This window comes from Cupressus sempervirens, chromosome 5, assembly GCF_028749045.1.
Source record: "Cupressus sempervirens isolate cs-2001-9-10 chromosome 5, ASM2874904v1, whole genome shotgun sequence".
Lineage (NCBI taxonomy): Eukaryota > Viridiplantae > Streptophyta > Pinopsida > Cupressales > Cupressaceae > Cupressus > Cupressus sempervirens.
The window spans coordinates 334,339,149-334,361,369 of NC_143122.1; the positions used below are offsets into that span (position 1 = coordinate 334,339,149).

The following is a 22,221-nucleotide window of genomic DNA, read 5'->3' on the forward strand; positions in this document are numbered from 1 at the left end:
GATCATAGCATCAAGTTCAAGTATCATTGTTCCACGCTCATTGTTCAACTAATGGAATAAAAATCTATTAATATTCTAAGTTCTTCAATCTTCATCTTCTTCTTATTCTTCATCTTCTTTTTCTTTGGAATTAGTTGAGCTAAGGCCAATGGGATCAGCAGCAGCAACAACAATGGTATTGGCATCAAATTCTTCAAAATCATCTAGTGTAAGCCGAGCAGTGGAAGCATCTAAGTCCGCAACCTCTACACCTACATCCCACTTATTTGTCTCCCCTTCTTTGTATTCTTTACTCTTCTGCGAAAGAAGGCAAAAGTTGTAATGCATAGTGTAAAACTCGAACCCACGATGAAAAATTTGAACCCAACAATGAAAAATTCGAACCCTAACCAAACTAGACATCGAATTGGACCCAAACTTCGATCTAGATTGAACTTTTGTTGCTCTAGGCGGAGCAAGGACGAACCATGGTAACTTAGTCTAATTATTATTAATTATATCTAAAACAAGGACATGACACATATCTTCTCATGAAAAATACATTGAATCAAGGAACTAGTAGGGAACAAGGGCTAGGTAACTAAATGTTTGGTTATATATGGGGAAGCAACAACTAAAAGTTGTACTGGGGAGTAGGAGACTTTTGCCAAGTTTGAAGAAATATCATCAAAATTGATATATGATGATCAAGAGTTGATTTAAGAAGACATTGTAGTTTTAGAACTCTTTCTAACGATACATCAAGAGCTTGCAGCAAATCATTTCACATTAAATTCCCTTGACAAGCTCATAAGTTGCCAATTCTCTCTTGCTTGACACCAAACTGTTCCCGAGGAAAATGAGACAATAATTCTCAAGTGTTATCATATAGTCATCAAAATGACTACTGTTGCAAAGAACACATGCATACCACATCTTGGTGATGTATAATAAAGCATCTGTAGGATCTAGGAATTCATGACCCAAAATGAGGAAAAAGAAGTGCCTCTAGCACTTACTTAGATCTATTATGCTTTTTAGGTTTTTGTATTTGCATTTTTTTTTTTTGAGAAACTGCATGTAAAGCAAAAAATCACAATTGCACATGACTATATTGTGTGTCAAATTGCGTGTAACAACGTTACATGTCAAGTTAGGATAGGACTATATTGTTGAATAAGTCAATAGTTTGATAGAATCCTCCCACCTTTTTCTCTCATTCTATGACATGTATATATGTGAGGGATTCATTGTAATTATCATCTTCATCTTACGCAAGTAGGCTATGCCAAAATTGTTGCAGCAATAGAGTATTTGTGTTTTATTGTGAAAACTGCTTTCAAGTGAATAAAAGACTATTGTTGCAAAGAACACAGGCATACCTCATCTTGGTGATGTACAATAAAGCATCTATAGGATCTAGGAATTCATGGCCCAAAATGAGGAAAAAGAAGTGCCTCTAAGCACTTAGTTAGATTTCTTATGCTTTTTAGGTTTTTGTATTTGCATTTTTTTTTGAGAAACTGCATGTAAAGAAAAAAATCACAATTGCACATGACTATATTGTGTGTCAAATTGCAAAATGCAATTGCATGTAACAACATTACATGTCAATTAGGATAGGACCATATTGTTCAATAAGTCAATAGTTTGATAGAATCCTCCCGCCTTTTTCTCTCATTCTCTGACATGTATATATGTGAGTGATTTATTGTAATTATCATCTTTATCTTACGCAAGTAGACTAGGCCAAAATTGTTGCAGCAATAGAGAATTTGTGTTTTACTGTGAAAACTGCTTTCAAGTGAATAAAAGAGCAAGTGATTTTCAAACTTTATAGTGAAGGAGTTTGTGATATCAGATCTCTGTTCCTACATCACATATGTGACGTCACCTTGAGTTCATCAAGAAAGGTGCATATATTATTTGCATAGTTCCAAAAATTGCCATGAAATCGCCGAAATCGCGATAAGATTCATGGCTCCCGATTTTTTTGGAATCGGAAATTGCTGGCGGCGATTTTTTCTTGTGAATCGCCAAAATCGGCAATTCATGGCAAAAATCGCCAAAATCGCCATCGTGAATCTCCAGAAATCGGCCGCGGCAGCAAGGATAGAAAGTTCAATTTTTTTAAAAAAACACATGTTTTATTTGCTTTCTAAGTTGACTTTCCTCTTTGTTATAACCCTAAAGAGCCTTCTATTTGCTTAGTATGAGTAGAAGAGAGGAAGAGTGAGAGAGAAGAAGAGAAAAGAGAATCCATAGGTTTCCAACCGGCAAGAAGGAAGAGCACCAAAGAGATCAGAAGTCCATTTGGGGAGGCCATAAATTGCATTGGGAGCATTAAGGAGTCAATATCAACACTCCTCAACTCATTTGCAAGAGGTAAGTGTTGGTTTTTTTTTTTACATGTTAGTGTAGTATGCATTTTTTGTTAAATTTTTTTAGTGTTCATTTGCAAATCTTGAATGTTTTTTATTTTTACTAAATTGCAAACTAGGGTTTGTTGTTTTGTAGTTTTTGTTTATTAGTTGCAAACTTTGATTTTTTACATGAATTTTTTTATTGCAGCAGCCCTTTGCTTTCATTTTCCAATTTCCACAATGGGTAAAAAAGATGAATGCTGGAAATATAATGAAGAGTTTCCTGGGAGAACCAAATATCAAACAAAATGTATATTTTGCAAAGAAAAAATAAATTCGGGAGGTATCTATAGATTGAAATACCACATTGCTGGCATACCTGGCCATGATGTCACAGTTTGCACTCAACAAACCGCTGAGGCAAAACGCTCTTGTTTAGTGGCATTAGAAAAAATTGAACAAGACAAGTTGACTAAGAAAATGCAACTTGAAGGGTTAAGAGGTATTGGCTCCCGTGCTCCCACATCCGCAACCGCATCTACATCTGCAAGTGCATCTGCATCTACATCTGCAAGTGCATCTGCATCAGCTTCCGCATCCGTAGGTTGTGTTGGAGAGGGTTCTTCTAGGCCTCCTTTTCATCCTAGTGCTAGTGCTCATGTGAGTGTTAGTGGTAGTCGGTCTCATACTGAGACAGAGTCCAACACCAACCTATTGCGGCCTAGAGTGCGGAAAAGCAGAATGGATAGTTACTTTGTGCCCCGCACTACTCCTGGCTCCCAACCCACGCTTGAGGGCATGGGTTTGAACAAGGAGATTCATGATGCTGCCAGAAAAGAGATTTGCAAATCTGGTACTTTTGCAACATTCCATTTATTGCAGCCAGGTAATTGATTCTTTTTTCTTTGTTATCTTCAAAGTTAAAGTTAAAAGTAAAAGTAAAACTTTAATTATATCTACTTGTTTTATGATTTTAGTTTTTGACATCTAAATTTCTAATCAATATCATTATCTATTTGTGACAAGACTCCTTATTGGCAGAACATGATAGATGCAGTTACCATTTGTGGTCCGGGGTTTAAAGCCCCAACTGAGGCTGAGTTGAGTGGATACCTCCTGCAGGAAATGGTTGAGGATATGAGGCATGAGCTTGAGGAAAACCGAAAGGAGTGGATCGAAAAGGGTTGCAACATCATGACTGATGGTTGGACAGATAGAAGGGGAAGAACACTCCTCAATTTTCTTGTATCCTGTGGAGGTGATTGATCATTCTACTTTCCTACATACATAATTTTGAATCGTGATTGACTATTTCAAATTTTAATTTGTTGATTGCTAATAGTAATTATAATTCGTTGTTTTGTTACTTGTAGGATATACCATGTTCCTCAAATCCATTGATGCTTCTGCTCATGTAAAAAACGCCACATACTTATGTGAGGTTATTGAGGAAGTTATAGCAGAGGTGGGGGAACAACATGTGGTGCAAGTGGTGACGGATAATGCAGCAAGTTATGTTGCTGCAGGTAAACTTTTAACATTTTAAGTTTTGAAAATAAATTTATTTGAATTTTGAACTTTTTCTAATTCTAACTTAGAATTTCTAAGTTTCCTAAGTTCTAACATGTTTGAAATTTGAATTTCTAATTATCTTAAAATTGTTGTAGGCAAACTTTTGATGGAGAGGCACCCCACCATATTTTGGTCCCCTTGTGCAGCACACTGCCTTGACCTCATGTTGGAGGAAATTGGCAAACTTGAGTGGGTCAAGTCATGTGTGGAAAGGGCAAAAAACATATGCAAGTTTATTTATAATCATTCATTTGTCCTTAGCACAATGAGGAAGTACACAGGAGACAAAGAGTTAGCTCGTCCAGGGATCACGAGGTTTGCCTCGAATTTCATCACCTTGCAGTCCTTGTTGACATCAAGGGATGATTTGAGGAGCATGTTTGTTGGGCGGGAGTGGATTTCATCTTCCTATGCTACGACCACTGCAGGGATAGATGTGGTGGATTGCATATTTGATGATGATGGTTTTTGAAAACCTGCTAGAGAAATCCTTAAGGTAATTTTATTGCAATTTAACATTTAATATTTTACAGTTTACTATGCTAATTGTTTAATGATTTAGTTTTACCTTAAGTTATATTATTGAATTATTCTATGTTTAAGTTTTGACTCAAATTTTTGTTTTACTTTATATGTAGGCCATTGAGCCTCTTGTATCTCTCCTACGAATTGCTGATGGGGAGAAGCCCTCTATGGGCTACATATATGAGGGCATGGATAGGGCCAAGGAGGCCATTAGAGCTCAGTATGCAGGAGTGCAGGAGAAGTATGCCCCTATTTGGGACATCATTGATAGGAGATGGCAGAATCAGCTCCACAGACCCATCCATGCAGCAGCTTACTTTTTGAATTCGGCATTTCGTTTCCGTCCTGACTTCAAGGCGGATGAGGAGGTTCTCACCGGATTATATACAGTGATCCAGAGGTTGAGTACTGATGAGGATAGCAGTGCTGCAATTATTGAGCTTGATAAGTTCAATAATAAAGAAGGGCCACTTTTCTCTAGCAGGGTAGCCATAGATGCTCGGGAAACAATACAGCCAGGTAAAAATTAAATAATATATTCAATGTTCATGAATCTAGATTCTAAACTTAAAGTTGATTATGTAATTTTAGAGTTAACTTGTAATTTGTAATTTGTAAATGAGACTAATTATTTTTATTTTCCCTTATTTCAGATAGATGGTGGCAAATGTTTGGGGCCACAACCCCAAAACTTCAAAAAATTGCCATTCGTATTCTGAGTCAGCCAAGCAGCGCTTCTGGATGTGAGCGCAGTTGGTCCATGTTCGAGCACATCCACTCGAAGAGGAGAAACAGGTTGACAGTGCAGAGGTTGAATGATCTTGTCTTCGTTCATTACAACCTCCGTCTTAGGATCAGACAGATTTTGGGCACTGACTCCTCTCCGATCATTCTGGAGGAGATTGATCCAGAATCAGAGTGGCTCACAGAGGTTGTAGATCCAGTCTTCACTGAGGAAGACCGTGCGTGGATTGATCAGGTGGATATAGAGGCTGAGGCAGCTAGAGCACGTTCTTCAAGCATTGGTAGACGCACACGTGCACGCACAGACACAGGCCCTAGCGACATTCGTGAGCCCATCTTATATGCGGGGGATATGGCTCGACAGTCCTCTAGGACCTACATTAGACGCCTTGCTACTAGGCAGACTGGATACTCAGAGGCTGAGGCTGAGGCTGTAGCCGAGCTTGAGAATGATGTTGAGGATGATGATGACTATGAGCCTGAGGCTTGAGCTGGAGCCTTGTTTTTATATTTTGTTTACAGATATTGATACTGAATCATTGATAGACATATGTTTCAAACTTTCATGGATCTTCATCTTAGATTCTTACATAAATTTATGATTTGATGTCTTATGGATCATCTTACATACATTCTATGATTTAAATCATTATGATCATTTGATTTCTATTTACTTCAGCTAGCCTACAATTTACATTTTAGATAACATAGTTACGTATGTGATGGATTTTATGTTCCATGTTTATGTATGTTAAGTTTTAACTTCTATTTGATGATGTTATAGTGTGCTTAAGTTATATTCAATAAAGGGTGCATGAAATAAGTTTTAAATTGTTAAAATCTTTTAAATTTAAAGGGTTTTTTCAAATTTGCCGATTCATCGCCGATTCATTGCCGATTCACGATTCGATTCGGCCTTGCCGATTCCGATCCGATTCCAATTCACGTTTCTTTGATTATTTGTATTTGTGTAGAAAGTGTTCGATCTGATTTCTTGTAAACTTTGTGTTACATCTTCGTGGATTGAAGTAGATTTACTTGTTAGAGAAAAAGAAAGAATTGTAAGACTTTGTGCTTTAATTCTAATTATTTGAGCAAGTTCAAGAGTGCACCATATTAGTAGACCTTGAGTTGTTTTGTGTTGCATATTGTCATTAATCATTTTCAAGAAGTGCAGAAGACGTGGGTCTTATGTAACCTCTTGTGCACTAGATAGTTTTTAAAGAAAATGTTGTATAAGGAGTTCGGTGAAATCAATGAATCATTTGTGAAAAAAAAAATTGCTATTTCATCCCACTCATTTTTAGTTTCTAATTATGTATTTAATGAATTGAATGGTGATAAGAAGGGCACCCCCACTATTTTTGAGAGGCGAGATTTATCTCAAGTATGTTTCTAAATTACAATTTTGCAAGTGGTTGTCAAGTTACTTGCAAAATATTTAGCTAACAAACAGAAATATCACATCAGTGAAGACATCATTTTTACCAAAAATTGATCCAAAGGTCATAGCATGTTAAAGTGAAAATATTTTTACAATCGACTTGAAAGCCTTTCTCACATTTTAGCTTCACGGAACAAAGGAATCTTCACAAACTGGCTAACAAAATAGTCCATGATTAGCTGTACAACTAACACAGGGACATGTCCCTACCTTTTTTCCCTGACGCACCCGGGACGGCATTCCCGCATCCTCAATGGTGCCACCATTCGGTCATCGTTTCAGTAGGGACAGGGGGACGTCCTCGCATCCCCTGTGGGGATGGAGAACGGGAACAAGCCCACTAACCCCTCCAAGGAACGGCTTAGTCCAACCAAAAACCACTAAAGTAAACATGTTTTAATATTCTATTGGGCGTATTGAATATCTTATCATGTTGCCCAATATAATCATCTCGATGATGAGATACTCATAACTTTGATATGTATGACTTCTGGTATTCAATATTTATATAGTAGAAGATAGAACTCTTTCATTTGCTCATTTGAGTATTTGAAATTTTGATATTTATTGTTCAAAGTTCTACTTTCATGTTCAATGTTCAAGAGTCAACTATTTAATTTTATTATTTTAGTAAATTAGTATTTTACATCTTTATGTCTTATATTGTTATACATCTTTTCATAATTAGTATTTTAAGTATATGTATAGTATATACTATATACCCCCCTATTCCCCCCTCACTAACCCACCATCATCACCCACCGCCATACCCTAGCGATCCCCAAATTGAGGCCCCTTTGTCCCCCTGTCCCTCTGTCGCTCAGGCCGGTGTAACTTGTAGCCTATAAGTCATCCCCTTCATTATTAGCCAATTCTCAGCAATCCTTTGACACAGTACCTTAGCCAGATTATTGAGACAACATAAGACATCTGATACAATGAGTCTATGGGAGGAAACAAGTCCTTGGTATCCAAACACAGAAAGAAGGGGAAATAGATTTGGACCTTAGGGATGAGATTTCTATTCATAGCTTGTGGAGACAGCATTCACCCAAGATGTGCTTGACATTTGTCTCTCTGTTCAGATGTTAGTATTTAGTACTTCAAATATTTACAGCAGAAATTTTCTTATCTTAGTATTTACTATTTAAATAATCTTTTAATTAACATCTCCTAATTGTCCCTGAAATCCAAGAAAAGAATTGTCGCCAAGATCTTATCTTCTTATCCTTAAATTCAAAGGAAACACTGATTAATCGTGAGAATTCAAAATACAGCTGTAGAGAAATGCTTATCATGATGCAGTAAAATTTCACAATAAATGGAAACTTTAAGAGAACAGTCTTTTAATTTCAGCCACAATGATTGCTACGTACAGCTTCAAATGTCTCAAGAGGAAGACTCTCAAGGTGGCGACGAATGGCTGCATTTCCCTCCCGATGAACCAGTATTATATTTTCTAAACGACTTGGATCAAGGCCACCAGCAATTAATTTGTTGTCCCTTTCATTTTCAGAAACCCTATTAAACATCCACAACTCTGAACCAGGGGCCAAAAATGCATCAAGTACCTGTAAATAGTGATCAATAAATTATTCAATTCCATTGTAAATTACATAGGAAAAAATCCATTGTGAGATACATGAATTCGTTGCAACTTTTCCTTCTACAAACCAAATAAACTGCAGTTTCCAAGTTGTAATAAAAAGGACAAAAAAAAAATGCTTACTGAGATAAATGAATGAATATATTGAAATTGCAAAGAACAACAGAAGCCGATCAAAAATTTTATCTAGGAAATGTAGCTACTCCCATTTCTCTTTATTAAATTTTACAAATACCAAACTCCCAACAGCCTGCTCCCTCTTTCAGGTTATGACACAGGATTGAGCAGGAGATGCTCACCTCTTCACATTACAAAATGAAACACTTCGAGAGTATACTTTGTAATTTGGAAATGATGTCTTACTTTCAGTCCCAGACTGGACCAGAGTTTCCTTCTACACTCCCTCCCTCCGTGTATCAATCTCAAGTATCTTACAAAAAGTTTTTTCAAAAAACAAGGTTCTCTTTAAATGATCAACCGATGTATAGAGTACTTAAGTTCATATAGAGTTTAGGCTTGGGAAAAAGAGTCCCTTTAATCTTCAGTAAGGACCCATATTGGCTGCTTAATTAAACAAATTCATTAGGACCCACATATACAATAAAGAGAGATTTGAGAATAATGAAGAAATAAGAACTTATTATTTAAGAGAGAAAACCCTTAGAGGCAAAGAGACATTTGTGAGAACATCTGTGTCTATAGATTATCTCCAGCTCACAGTTGGTTGATACTTACTATGTCAACCTGCTACTTGTAGGCATTCAGTCTTGACAACTTAAAAATATACCTCCACCTAAGCTTTATGACAATATTCAATTACTTTTGATATATCTACGATTGATATTGGAATGGATCTATATGTTTTCACTTAACTTGGGTTATTGGAAATTGTAAATCTGAAATAGTAGAAAATGAAAGAAATAGTTCAACTCTACCCCAGCAGTAAAAGGTTTGTACGCAAATTGTTTTATTCTGCTGGTGCATATAGATAAGTAGAATTTCTCCTTTTATAAATATGAATGAAAACACTAGAAAGCACTTACGGCAAGTAGTGTTCAACTACAGAAGAATTACGGTCACCATTGATGAAGTTCTTTTGAGCTTCAGTAGGGAACTCAGGTGTTTTTAATGTGACTAGTCAGGAAAACTAGAGATGCTAAAAAATGCAGATAAAGGGAATCGCTTCTGCCCCAATAGAAATAGCTTCTTCATTCTCAACCTCAATCCAAAGTCATAGTCTGACATAAAGAAGCCTCACATAAAATGATAAAACAGTTTGAACTCTATAGTGAAATTCTGAGATTTTTCAGAAATGGCAAATATTTTCTTAGACACACAATGAGTCTTTGAAACTAGTATTGGTCAAGGGTTCATAGCATTCTGAAGCGTATTAGTTGAGCAAAAGGGCAACAGGATTTGTGGAGTGCATGTGTTTGAAATCTGGTGCATGTGCTGACCTCAGTATGGAATCAGACTAGCCAATTGATAGTGCACACTGATGAAGCATCCACAGGCCATGCCCAACATTGTCCCAGGGCACGCCAAAGATGCAATCCTTCTAAACTTGGTATTCATACTATCAGCACATATGCACCAGACTTTAAAACTTGCACTCAACAAATCACATTCCAGTAATGCTTGACTGAGTATATGTCACAAGATTATGAGCCCCTGACCAATACTACATTTGAAGGCTCATTCTGAAAAGTCTTAGAATTTCACTATAGAGTTCAGTGTGTTTTATGTGACGATTCTAGTTATGTCAGATTGTACTAAGGCCATTTGGATTGAGGATAAGAATGCAGAGAATCACTCTACTGCTGTCATTTTGAGAGCCAACAGAATCATGGGCATTGTGAACCATGTTGGTATATCTATTAGAGGTATGCATTGTTTAGCACTTTTTTAACTACACATCTATTATCAAGCATGAAGTTGTAAAACCATATAGTAATATTATTATGGAAGTAATTGGTAAAATACTTGCTTGATATTAACAAAAGAAGAAAATGATGCTTCCTTAGGAAACGATCGTAAGGACTAGAAACATTCTATTCTAAAAGAGAGAGCTAAAAAATGAAAGCAAACTAAAGCTAACTAGATATTTACAATAGATAACCATTAACTAATAATAGATGACTATCTATTATTGTAATGCCCTCCCTTAATGGTTAATCTATCTAGAACACCAAGCTGTCCTCTAAATTTGACAAACCTATCAAGACAAAAAGGCTTTGTGAGAATGTCTGCAGTTTGATCTATGGTAGGAACATACTGCAGATCTATAGTCCCGTCTTCAACTAGCTTTCGTATGTAATGATAGTGAACATCCACATGCTTGGTTCGTTCATGGAAGATTGGATTTCGTGCTAACTTGATAATGCCTTCATTATCAACAAACAGAGTAGTTGGTCCTATTGGTGACATCTGCATATCCCCAAGCATCTGACGAAGCCAAACAACTTCACATCCTGCCTTAACAATCCATCTGTGTTTGTCCTTTGCAGAGGAGAAAGAAACTGCCTGCTTCTTCTTACTGGTCCATGTGACAGCATCGGATCCCAAACTGAACACATATCCAGAAGTTGAATTTTTATCATCAATGAAGCCTGCCAAATATGAATCTGTAGAACTTTGAGAGTATAGAAGTCCATAATTTGAAGTGCCCTTCACATAACAAAGCACACGCTTTGCTGCCATCCAATGATCAGCCTTAGGAGTTGTCATAAAGTGTGAAATACAGCTGACTGCAAAGCTGATATTAGGCCTAATAGCAAAGAGGTAGATGAGGTTGCCTACTAGTTGCATGTATGTAGTATCATCAATGAAAGGAGAATCAGACTTTGCAGATAACTTGAGACTTTTCTCCATAGGTGTAGATACAGGCTTGCAGTCCTGCATACGAAATTTGTCTAACAGGGCCCTGGCATATTTAGACTAAGAGATGAATATACCAAAAGACTATTGCCAAACTTCAACACCTGGCAATAATGCATGAGCCCAAGGTCAATCATATCAAAAGACTGGCATAAATTCTATTTGATTCCCTGAATCAAAGATGCCGAACTATCAGTGATGATCAAATCATCCACATAAATAACCAGAAGGATGAGGTCACTGTCAATAATCTTGATGTACAAATTTGAATTTGAAGAACTCCTCTTGAAGTCTTGATCACTGAAGTACTTATCAATTTTGATGTACCATGCCCAATGGGCCTGCTTCAAGCCATAGAGAGCTTTTACCAATCTAAGAACCTGATGGTCTTTATAGTAACCTTGAAACTAGGGGGCTGCGCCATGTAGACCTCTTCATGAAGATCACCATTCAGGAAACCACTTTTGGCATCCATCTGATGGACCTTCCAACCAAACTGTGCTACCATAGCTAGGACTAATCTGATGCTACTCATCTTTGCAGTAGGAGCAAAGATCTCCTCATAATCAATGCCATGATGCTGACAAAAGCCCCTTCACCACTAAATGAGCTTTGTACTTATCCAAAGTACCATTCGATTTGTATTTGATTTTGTAAACCCATTTGCAGCCAATTGGTTTCTTCCCTAGCAGAAGGTCAAAAAGGACCCAAGTATTGTTCTTCAGCAGGCTCGGTGTTCAAATTGCATGGTCTATTCCCACTCTAGAATTCCTTTAGCCTCGAAGTATGTTTGAGGTTTAAACACACTCTAAATGTTGGCCATGAGAGAAAAGTTAACAAAATCTATAGTTTTGCTCTTTTTCCGAGCAATTCTCCCATTAATGAGCTCATCCTCATGAAGATTAACAAGTGTCTTAGCCCACCACTTAGGCCGGATATGAGAATGACCAACATGAGTATCAGGAGATGCATGATGATTAGATTCCTCATCAGAAGAATCTGTATCAAACTCAGGCGAAGCATCTACAAAGCGAGGTGATCTTGCAAGAGAAGCTAGAGGTGTCTGTACAGGTATCACTGGTATAACTAGAAGCTACTAGAACCCTCCCATCAAGTGGACCTAATGGAAGCCAAACTCCAAAATCATGAGCCATCATAGGCTAGTCGTCTAGATCAGGAACAAGAGAAACAGGCATGAATGGTCCTCAATGCTCATCAAAGACTATATCTCGACTGTAGAAGAGACAAAACATCGATCAGGCGATAGGCTTTGTGAAAATTGTTGTATCCAGCAAGCATGAGTTTCTGACTCTTGGCATCCAACTTGGTGTGTGACACATCAAGGATCCAAACAAAAGTAAGGCAGCCAAAAACCTTCAAGTGACTGACTCTGGGCTTACAACCAAACCAGGCCTCTTCCGGAGTTTTACTTTTGACCGCCACTATGGGTGACCAGTTCAATAGATAAATTGCAGTGTTAACTGCTTCTACACAAAACTTCTTCGGAACATGTTTGTGTTCGAGCATGGATTGAGCCATCTCAGTGATTGTCCTGTTCCAATGTTCAACTACATTATTCTATTGTGGTATGTGGGGTGTGGTTAACTGGCGTTTGATGACATGTGTATCCAATAAGCTAGAGAAAACATTAGAACAAAATTGTCCCCTCATCGTGTGATCTAAGAGTAATAATAGATTTCCCAAACTCTTTTTCAACTAAAGGTTTAAATTTCTGAAATACAGGAAATGCATCTAATTTCTTTTTAAGGAAATACACCCACATTTTTCTATTGAAATCATCAACAAACAACAGAAAATACCTAGACCCAAGAATAGGAGTGGCTTTAGGGCTGCAGATATTGGCATGAACAAGCTCAAGTACCTGAGAAGCTCACCATGAATCGCTAGTGGTGAAAGGTGTGTGATGTTGCTTCCCAACCTGGCATACGTCACAAACTCCAACTGTTGAGTCTGAATCTCTGGCAATCTAAGAACAAGCTCATCCCGAGCAAGTTGTGAGAGATAATGCACATTTAAGTGCCCATATCGCTGATGCTAAAGTGTGCTGACAGAAGACCGCCCAGGAGCCATAGCTAAGTCCTACGGATCACCAGAATTAGTAAATCTAAAAAGACCATGATCCTCCAGACCCACTACAACAAGATTTAGCCGCCTGATCAATGATGGTGCACTAATGTGAACTAAAGGTGACTGCCAGGTGTGGAGAATGTCGTAGTAACTAACTGACTGAGGGTAGATTTAGTTCCATCCCTAGAATGTAGTACACATCAAGAATATGAGATTCCTCCTAGAAGATTGAATCTAAATGTTGCCTTTGCCGACAACTGTGTACTCTTCTCCGCCACTAAAAATATTAGTTTGAATAAGGTTGGTAGTCAGTAAACAAGTCTCTGCGGTGAGTGAAATGACGAGAGGCACCTGAATCAATGTACCAGGTAGACAACTTCACATGATTTGTAGTTCTTTTAGCCATGAAGGCGTAAAAGGCAGATTTTGCCTGCTTGGTGTGCTCTGGATTGTTCGCTTTGGGCTGCGAACCTAATTGCTTAGACTGTGCAACTAAGCGTTTTCGACATTCAACTTTCATGTGTCCAAACTTGTGGTAGTAGTTGCATTGAATGTTCTTCTTTCGAGAACCATCTAATGCTAGAGCAAAAGACTTCTGCTGAGATAGCTGTTGAAACTTGACTTTATACTTCTAAAAGGATTTTGCAGCAAAGGCTTGCTCTATGGAGGTCGAACTAGAGCTACTACCGAACTGTTGTTTCCACCAATCTTGCTGAAGCAACAAGGTGCAAAGATCAGTGAACTTCAAATCAACACCAGAAGATGTGATGTTGACAGTCTCAATAAAATGCTCAAGACTTTGGTAAACTCTGAAGAGTGATAACCACAATATCCTCTTCCTTCATCTTGTGACTGATGGCAAGCAACTGATCCTGGATTTCCTGAATCCGATTCAGGTGTGCCTGGAGCGAAGCCTGCTCATCCATGACAATAGAAAACAAAGCGTTTTTTTAGAAAAAAGGCTCTGCGTTTGCTAGAAGTCTCATAAAGACCTTTGAGATATGTCCAAATCTTGGCAACTGTCTTACCGGATGGAATTTGAGAAAGCTAATCATCAGCCACAGATATTTTGAGAAGTATCACTGCAACCTGATTCTTTAGATCCCATGTATCCTGATAAGAACCAAGAGTAATCGGACGTTTCGTAACACCCAGAACAAATTGATCGGTGTTTCGATATTCAAAAATTGTGATCATCCGTTGCTTCCAAGTTCCATAATTTCGACCATTGAATTGGGAGTTGTGCTCAAGCAAAATGTATGTCAAAGATGCCATGGCACGGTTTTCAATGAAAATTTGTGAAAATCTATGAAGGCACTTTTTTCAAGGCAAAAACGGAAGACCTTGAAAATTTGGAGAGTGACCCAAAAGAGAGCTCGAAAAACCCAAAAGGAATATGTTGTCATTTCCTAGATTTGTTGGCTCGAAAATTGAGGCACCCAGAAAAACAGACGACAACCCAATTGAGCTCTTGAAAAATTCATCAAGAATTTCAAATCAAAATAATTTTTCAAGCCCAAAAATTAGGGTTTCGAAGAAAAACCCTAGTCAGCAGCAATGGAGGCAAAAAATGGTAGAAAAAAACATTTGCAAGCAGAAAAATGGCCCATTTCTTCTATTTAGATTGGTTTATTGCCAAAACGTCACAAATTATGAAGAAATAGACAACAAAAATGGTGTTTCAAGCATGTTTTTTAGAAAAATGACAGAAAAACATGGTTGTTTAAAACATCTTCAAAAATGCAGAAGTTTGCTTCAAATCATGACCATGGGAAAACAACAGCCTTTGTTGTGTATAGGTGTGATTCATTCTTCGAAAACAAAACCAAACAAACCCTAGTTTGAAGAAAATAGTCCAAACAAATAATTTCAAAAATAACTTCTGATAATTTTGGAAAGGAAATTATTATTTTCAAAAAAAATTAAAACCCTTGCTTGGGTACCATATTACGAAAGTAACTGGTAAAATACTTGTTTGTTATTAACAGAGATCGAAAGGTCAATTTATACAAAAGAATAAAAGAATGTTTCCTTAGGAAACGATTGTAAAGAATAGAAACATTCTATTCTAAAAGAGAAAGCTAAAAAATGAAAGCAAACTAATGCTAACTAGATATTTACAATAGATAACTATGGACGAATAATAGACACTATCTATTATTGTAACAAATATACCAAGCTTGTGCAAGCACAATCACATTTTAACTTTTTATCTATATTAAGCATGATAGATTCCACAAACATTTTTAACTATACCAGGCATAGTAGTAAAGCCTAAGTAGTTGTACTAGTATGGTTCCAATGCAAGTAAAATTTGGTATGGCGCCAAGTACCACTTGGGCACCCAGGTTTGATGTGGGTCAATCTATGAAAAACCCACAGAAAACACAAGTGCACAACAAACCTAGGTGCTCAAGTGCTACCCAGGGTGTAATCAAGGCGTACCCAAGTGTATGCACAGACGGGCATGCCAAAAAGTGCTTTTTTTAAAAAAAATTAAGTTTTTACCTCGGCGGTTGTTCATTGTGTTGTAGTGCATATCCCTTTGTGACACACTTATACATAATCTTAGGCTTTCTTGCCATACCTTGTTCCAGTTGAATTTCCATAATAGAATGAGAATGCCAATCTAAGAGTTAATATTGCTTCCTTAAATGCTCTAGCTGCCAATAACTCCAATACTATGCTTGGGAAATGACTCATAGAAGCCTGTAAACTAATTATTGTTCCCAATTTGTTGATCATGGACCATATAACAGTGACGCTAGGCATTCCAATCACATCTACGGCTAATATTAATGGCTCATGTTGGCTATATTGGGATTGCGATTTCAGAATTGCCTTCTCTACTACTCAGTACCTCACATGAGCCCTGGTAATCAATCTATCCAAGTCTGCAACCTACAGACGTCCCTCAAGCCCAGATTGCTGATGGGAAATAGAAATTGCAAGCCCAAACAAAATGCAGGTCCAATCAAACACAGACCTTGCAAATGTATCCACAATTCCAAAATGCTGGTTGGATTTCTCAAGGAACAAATCGCAGGACCAAACAATTATCCCGCCCAACCTCTTAATGTAAATTTATTTGATATTCGACCTATTAGCACCTAGATACATAAACGCTGACCTCAAGATATGAATTGGTTTCCAATAATATTTCATTTCAAATGAAATCCAATACCACAGCAAATTGATAAGAATACCACAGTGATTTCCTCCACAAGTAATATAAAGTCCACCAATTCCAATCTCCAAGGCAAAAAAAGAAACAATAGGAGAATTTGCAATATGTTATACCTCAACAACAAATTGTAACAATACTCAAATAAGATAAGATAAGATAATGATATTAATGTCCAACAAAAGACCAAAAAGAGGTCTATGGGACTAAAAGATTACAACAATGAGGCTGACACCAGCATAATTTTCAGAAAACTTCAAAGAAGCCCTTAGCTAGATAATCAATGAGAAAATATAAAATTCAAGATTATTCTCCTTAGCCACAGAAAATATAGTAGGAGATGTTGCCTAACTGTATACTTCAGCACAATTGCCAAGAACTTCTCAGAATCTCAAACTTGAACCTTATACTCCAGCAAGGGCCACAAAATATCAAAACTCCTAAAAAGCCACAAAGGCAACAAAGCAAATAAATTATCAAAGTGCGCTTTTCCCAATGAAATGAGCTCCCATTTATAATCCTTTGTTGGCCAAAGTTTCCTAAAGAACTCCACTTCAAAAATTGTGAAAGTTTCCCCAAAGAGCTCAACACTTGAAACTTTCCAACACACTTTTTAAAAATATCTCTTAATGTCATTATTATAACAACATAAATATTATTATAGTAATGCAACTTTAATAATTAATTAATAAATAAGAGCTCGTGCAATTATTAACCTCATTCACTAAAGGTGACAACCAATTGCCAGAGCCGCCGACTGCATTGCCAAAAATAGCAACTGCAAAAAATAGACATACTTAAAATAGCGAGTCCACAACTAGGACACCCAAACCACTCGTTAGCTAGCTATGATAAGCTAACACCATCAATTACATGGATTTGCCAAAAACGGGGACATTACATCAATTTTTCGAAGACCTCGCATCTCCATTTCTACTTTTAAGGCCTAGAGATCGAGGTTACTTCTTATACGTATCTTGTGGTTAAGTTTTTTGGACCATGTTTCAGCATGAGACTTGTCATCTAGTCCAGAGTTATCAAAGGGTTAGGCTTCCTTCCTATGGTGGAGAGACAGTGTTTTCAAGAACACTTTTAGGACACTTCGTCTAAGTTGTCCCTCTTCGACTCCTTGGTCAGACCAATAGTGCTATATGGTTCTGTGGTATAGGGGGCTTCTCTCCTTGACTCAGATTAGGCCTTGACTGAGCAGGTCCAAACTCTATTCCCCTGGCGTACCATCAAATCTCATTAGTCCACACCACACAATGTTATTCTTGCAGAGTTTGGTGCTCATCCCTTTAGGGTGGGGCCATCTTTATTCTGATCTGGTTTCTTCACCACCTCCAAGATTTTGCAAACTCTATAGATGGATGCCATAGATACTTCTACCGAGCTTATTGCTCCTCAGTTGTTGTAGCAAAACTCGATCCTACTAAGGCTTTTTGTTGGTACACTCAAGCCACTACTCAGAGATTGATTAAGATTGAGATTGACTACCTCCCTCCCTTTCAATTCTCATCAAATGCTCCCACTCGCCTCCCCTCGCAAAAGGAGTTGAACAAACATGTCAAACTTGATATTTACAGACAGTACATTATTGCAACCTGGTGTAACCCATCTAGGGCGTTACTTCCGCATATTGCATTTTATGCTAAGCAATTTTTCGATATTTGGGATGGGATTATTGCACGCCCAATCTACTTGTCTCCACACTAGAGTCACGCCCTACGTATATCTCTAGGCTCCTTCAGAGTTGGCTCCCACCAGCATCGAGTCCAAACCAACCATCATATTGATAGAGAGGACCGAATTTGTCGACTGTGTACCTTGGCTGAGGTGGAGACAAAGACCCTCTTCACTTTTCGATGCCCCGTCTACTATGAGATCAAGGGGAGATATTATTGCTTGTTTAGAGATTGCAGGTCTCTCTCAAGTTTCTTCAGATACCTTGCGCCTTACCTCCAAGAGAATAGGCAACTATGAGACCACACTCTGCAACTCTTATTCCCCCAATGTCAAGCTTCAAATCAGCTTATCACCACCTTCTTTTTTCCCTTCTCTCTGGTCCAGCATGTGAAGCGATTGTCTAGTACCCCTATACCACCTACCACTCCAGATCCGTGAGACCTCGAAGCAAGTTCACACAACAGTGCTACTCCTCCAACAGTTCCCAAAGACAGTTTGGGGCTCTTGGTCACCTTGGACCTTACCATTCAGTGTTGGACTTCTTCCCGGCAAGGAAGGACCCCTAGTCCTTGCCTTGGCAGCCTCCTTTTTCTTTCTTTCTTGCTCTTTCTTAGACACTATTTGGTGCTCCTATAGTTGGTTGTCTTCTTGGTCTTAAGAATTTAGTCCCTTAGATCTTTTTGGTGGTCTCTTGTTTGACATCAATAGATTTATCTTATCTTATCTATACACTCCATTCAATGCATCGATTCACCTTAAAGTGAGTTTTGGTCTTTGCAAGTTATTTGACGAGCAAAAACCAACAAGAACAACAGTTTTTGAAGGTTATATATTTTTTGAAAGCTGAGGATTACAAGGGAGTAAAACCCACACCAAATGGTAAGGAAACACAATACAAAGAAGATTTAGCCTTCAAAGGTAAGTAAATATTTCTTTTTCTTCTAAATATCACTAAGATTTTCACAAAAACCAATTTCTATTAAAAAATTATTTTCTTATAAAATATTTACTTAATTTTTATTTATTTTTAAATAATTTCTATAAAAAACACTTCAAAGTTTTTTTCTAATTTATTTAAGCTTTGAAATTTATGCATAATAAGCATCATAAGGGGTTATAATGCCAAATTTTTTAATTTTTAATTGTAGCATTGATAATTTGTAAGGTTTTACATTTTAGGTTCATAGAAAATGGTTGGAACTTGGGAGCTTAATGATGAGAGTTCATTGAAATTTATGTTCAATATTCATCCTCACAATTTATTAATATTCATAACTCTAGAGAAAATAACTCCATGGTGGAGAAAATAAGAGCAATAATAGTAATGCAGGAGCATCCAGAGGTATAAGGGCAATCCTGTGTCACCCAAAAAAAAATGTACTTAGACTTAGTTTTTGTTTCATGTGTTTTTATTTTTGGATACCCATTTGGGTCAAATAAAGGTTCCAACTCTCACAGTTCCACTATCAATGTGCTAGAAAATCCCGAAAAAATAGGAGCATGTAATTGGGCCATCATTTTGGTGAACTAGGAGGTGTAAATTGGCTAGATGAATGTAATTGTAATTTAGAGCATTCCAGAAAAAGAATCAGGTCAAAAGGCCCCACGGTTTGAAAGTTATTGCAGTTTTTCGGGTTTTGGAGACCTAAGAATGCTTCAAAGTCGGGTTAGGGGCATTAAATGACCTCGAAAAGGGCCGAAAAATGGGGGACGAGCAATGCTCGTTGATAGGGCTATAGAGCGCTTCGAGACCTTTCCGGAAATGTAAACGGTTCGTCAATCGGAGCTACGGTTCAATAGTTATGCCTCCCGGAAGTTTGGTTACCATTTTTGGATTCTTCTAGATTTGCACGGACTTCTAACGCAGCTTCTGGAACCTTCTATTTGGTCGGTGGATGCCTACTAGCACTTTCTAGAATGTACTCCTAGTCCTTAACCCTCCGGAGTCTATTTAAGGAGATTTATGGCATTGTAAAAGGCAATTCGGAGTCGAGTTTGAGAGGAGGTATTGAAAGGAGAAATTATCTCCAGATTTATGCTATTGTAAACCCTTAGGGCATGTTTTGAATTTATTTTCTCTGTACTGTTTCTACTAGCTTATTTTCTCAGTTAATACAATTTCCCTTTTCTGTTGTGTCCATTATGTTCTTGGGTTGTGTCCCCATCAAGTGGTATCAGAGCTGGTTTTCCTGAGTGTGTAGACAGAACGCCGACTGTGAGGCAGTTTGCACCAGGACTGTGGTGTTGTGGGTTTCAGTTAAGAAAATGCCTCCACAAAGAGAGCGTGGTGGAAGGGCCAGAGCTATTAATCCTGAGGAGGTTAGAGCCCTCTGAAGGCAAGTACAGGCATTGCAGGAGGAGCTCCATAGAGAAGCAAATGTTGTCGCAGGTGACGACAGTGAGGATGACAATGAAGAAGTAATGGAACCAGAAGGGGAATTTGACGGGGTAGTTCTGAATCATACAGAGGAAAGGCTTTTTAGGGTCATTACTAAGTTTGGAAAAAGACCTACAATTGAAGTGGGTGTATTTTCAGGAAATCTGAAACCAGATGAGTTGATCAATTGGATCAATGAACTAGAAGAATACTTTGAGAATGAGGATATCAAGAACCCAGATAGGGTTAAGTTTGCAAAGGCCAAACTGAAAGGCCATGCCAAAATTTGGTGGCAAGAGGTCCAATTGGAAAGAAACAAAAGAGGAAAGGAGAAGATCACACGATGGGATCGCATGGCGGACAAATTGAAGAAGCAGTTCATTCCTGTGGACTACGAGCTTGATTTGTTTAAGAAGATGCATGGGTTAAAGCAAGCAGGAAGATTAGTCCAAGAATATACAGAGGAATTTTACCGACTCTTGATTAGAGCAGGGCATGCAGAAGCAAATAAGGAGAAGGTTGCTCGTTATATCAGTGGGTTGCAACCTAGCATCCAGGAGGAATTAAGTCTGGTAAGAATGACCAGCGTTGAAGAGGCATACCAGTTTGCCCTACGAGTTGAAGAGAAGCTCAATAAAAGGTTTGAAGGAAGACAAAGAGGGCGCGGTCAAGGAGGAAGGGGAAGCGGTAGATCATCTGGAGGCCGCAATGAAACCCAAAAGAAAAATGAAGATGTGGGTACTAGCAGGAACCAGAGGAATGAGGGTTTCAACCGTTCTCATGATCAAGACTTTGGAAATCAAAGAGGAAGAGGTAGAGGACGTGGACAAGGAAGAGACGGCTTCCGTGGTACCTGTTTCCATTGCAATGAAGAAGGTCATCGTGCCTTTGAATGTCCTCAACGACAAGGAAGGACATATAGGAGAGCTGAGGGCCAAGCTAGGGTTGCTCATGTAGATGAGGATGCACAATCATCACATTCAGAGGATGCAAAAAGAGGAGAGACCTTGGTAAATGAAAAAGTCCTACTAAGTGGTGAGATTGAACCAGGACAACGGAGGAGTCTGTTCCGTACCAGATGCAAGTGTGAGGATAAATGTTGTGACGTGATCATTGATGGTGGTAGCACTGATAACTTGGTATCAGAAGAGTCTCTAAGCTGAAGCTCAAGAGGGAGAAACATCCCCAGCCCTATCGGATTGCTTGGGTAAAAGATTATCATAAGGTCCTGGTAAGTGAACAATGTTTGGTGAAATCCAAAATTGGGAGTTACCATGATGAAGTTCTCTGTGATGTTATTTCAATGGATGTTTGCCATCTATTGTTGGGTAGACCATGGCAGTTTGATAGACATGCAGTACATGATGGACATGCAAACACATACTCTCTGACAAAGGATGGAGTTCGCCATAAATTGAAGCCCATGAAAAAGGAAGGTGAAAAGGTATGTAGCAGTGCTAGGATTTGTCTTGTTGATGAAAGGAAGTTTTTAGATGGCATGAAACATCAGCATATGTGCTATGCTTTGATTCCTAGGAAAGATAAAGAAGGTAGTAGTGAAATACCATTTGAAGTTTCAGATTTACTAAGGGAATTTGGAGATATTATCTCTGATAATGTTCCAGATGGATTGCCACCAGTAAGGCAAATCAATCATCAGATAGATCTGATTCCAGGAGCTAGTTTGCCTAACAAGGCTGCTCACAGGATGACTCCTACTGAAACAGAGGAGCTAAATAGACAGGTTCAGGAGTTGTTGAGGAAGGGCTTGATTCG

At 38.1% G+C, this 22,221-nt stretch overlaps 4 protein-coding genes across 7 annotated transcripts in view; 3 read left to right on the forward strand and 1 right to left on the reverse strand.

Moving 5' to 3' along the window:
* Positions 1-22,221, reverse strand: part of LOC149556057 (ion channel CASTOR-like) — a 211,934-nt gene that overhangs the window by 18,128 nt on the left and 171,585 nt on the right. For 3 of the 4 annotated variants that reach the window (XM_089830188.1, XM_089830186.1, XM_089830187.1), the window contains one exon: positions 8,004-8,198. The exons of the other annotated variant lie outside the window; for it this stretch is intronic. In XM_089830188.1, the coding sequence (XP_089686314.1) occupies positions 8,004-8,198 (195 nt within the window). The remainder of the gene's footprint in view (positions 1-8,003; positions 8,199-22,221) is intronic. 4 annotated transcript variants of the gene reach the window in all.
* LOC149556058 (uncharacterized) lies at positions 2,040-3,236 on the forward strand. Its single transcript, XM_089785820.1, has 2 exons — positions 2,040-2,364; positions 2,551-3,236. The coding sequence occupies exon 2, from the start codon at positions 2,583-2,585 to the stop codon at positions 3,234-3,236; it is 654 nt and encodes a 217-aa protein (XP_089641946.1). The 5' UTR covers positions 2,040-2,364; positions 2,551-2,582.
* LOC149556059 (uncharacterized) lies at positions 3,469-4,401 on the forward strand. Its single transcript, XM_089830191.1, has 3 exons — positions 3,469-3,600; positions 3,716-3,868; positions 4,010-4,401. The coding sequence occupies exons 1-3, from the start codon at positions 3,480-3,482 to the stop codon at positions 4,384-4,386; spliced, it is 651 nt and encodes a 216-aa protein (XP_089686317.1). The 5' UTR covers positions 3,469-3,479; the 3' UTR covers positions 4,387-4,401.
* LOC149556060 (uncharacterized) lies at positions 4,574-5,795 on the forward strand. Its single transcript, XM_089830190.1, has 2 exons — positions 4,574-4,958; positions 5,093-5,795. Exons 1-2 carry the CDS (start codon positions 4,607-4,609, stop codon positions 5,671-5,673), a joined length of 933 nt encoding a protein of 310 aa, XP_089686316.1. The 5' UTR covers positions 4,574-4,606; the 3' UTR covers positions 5,674-5,795.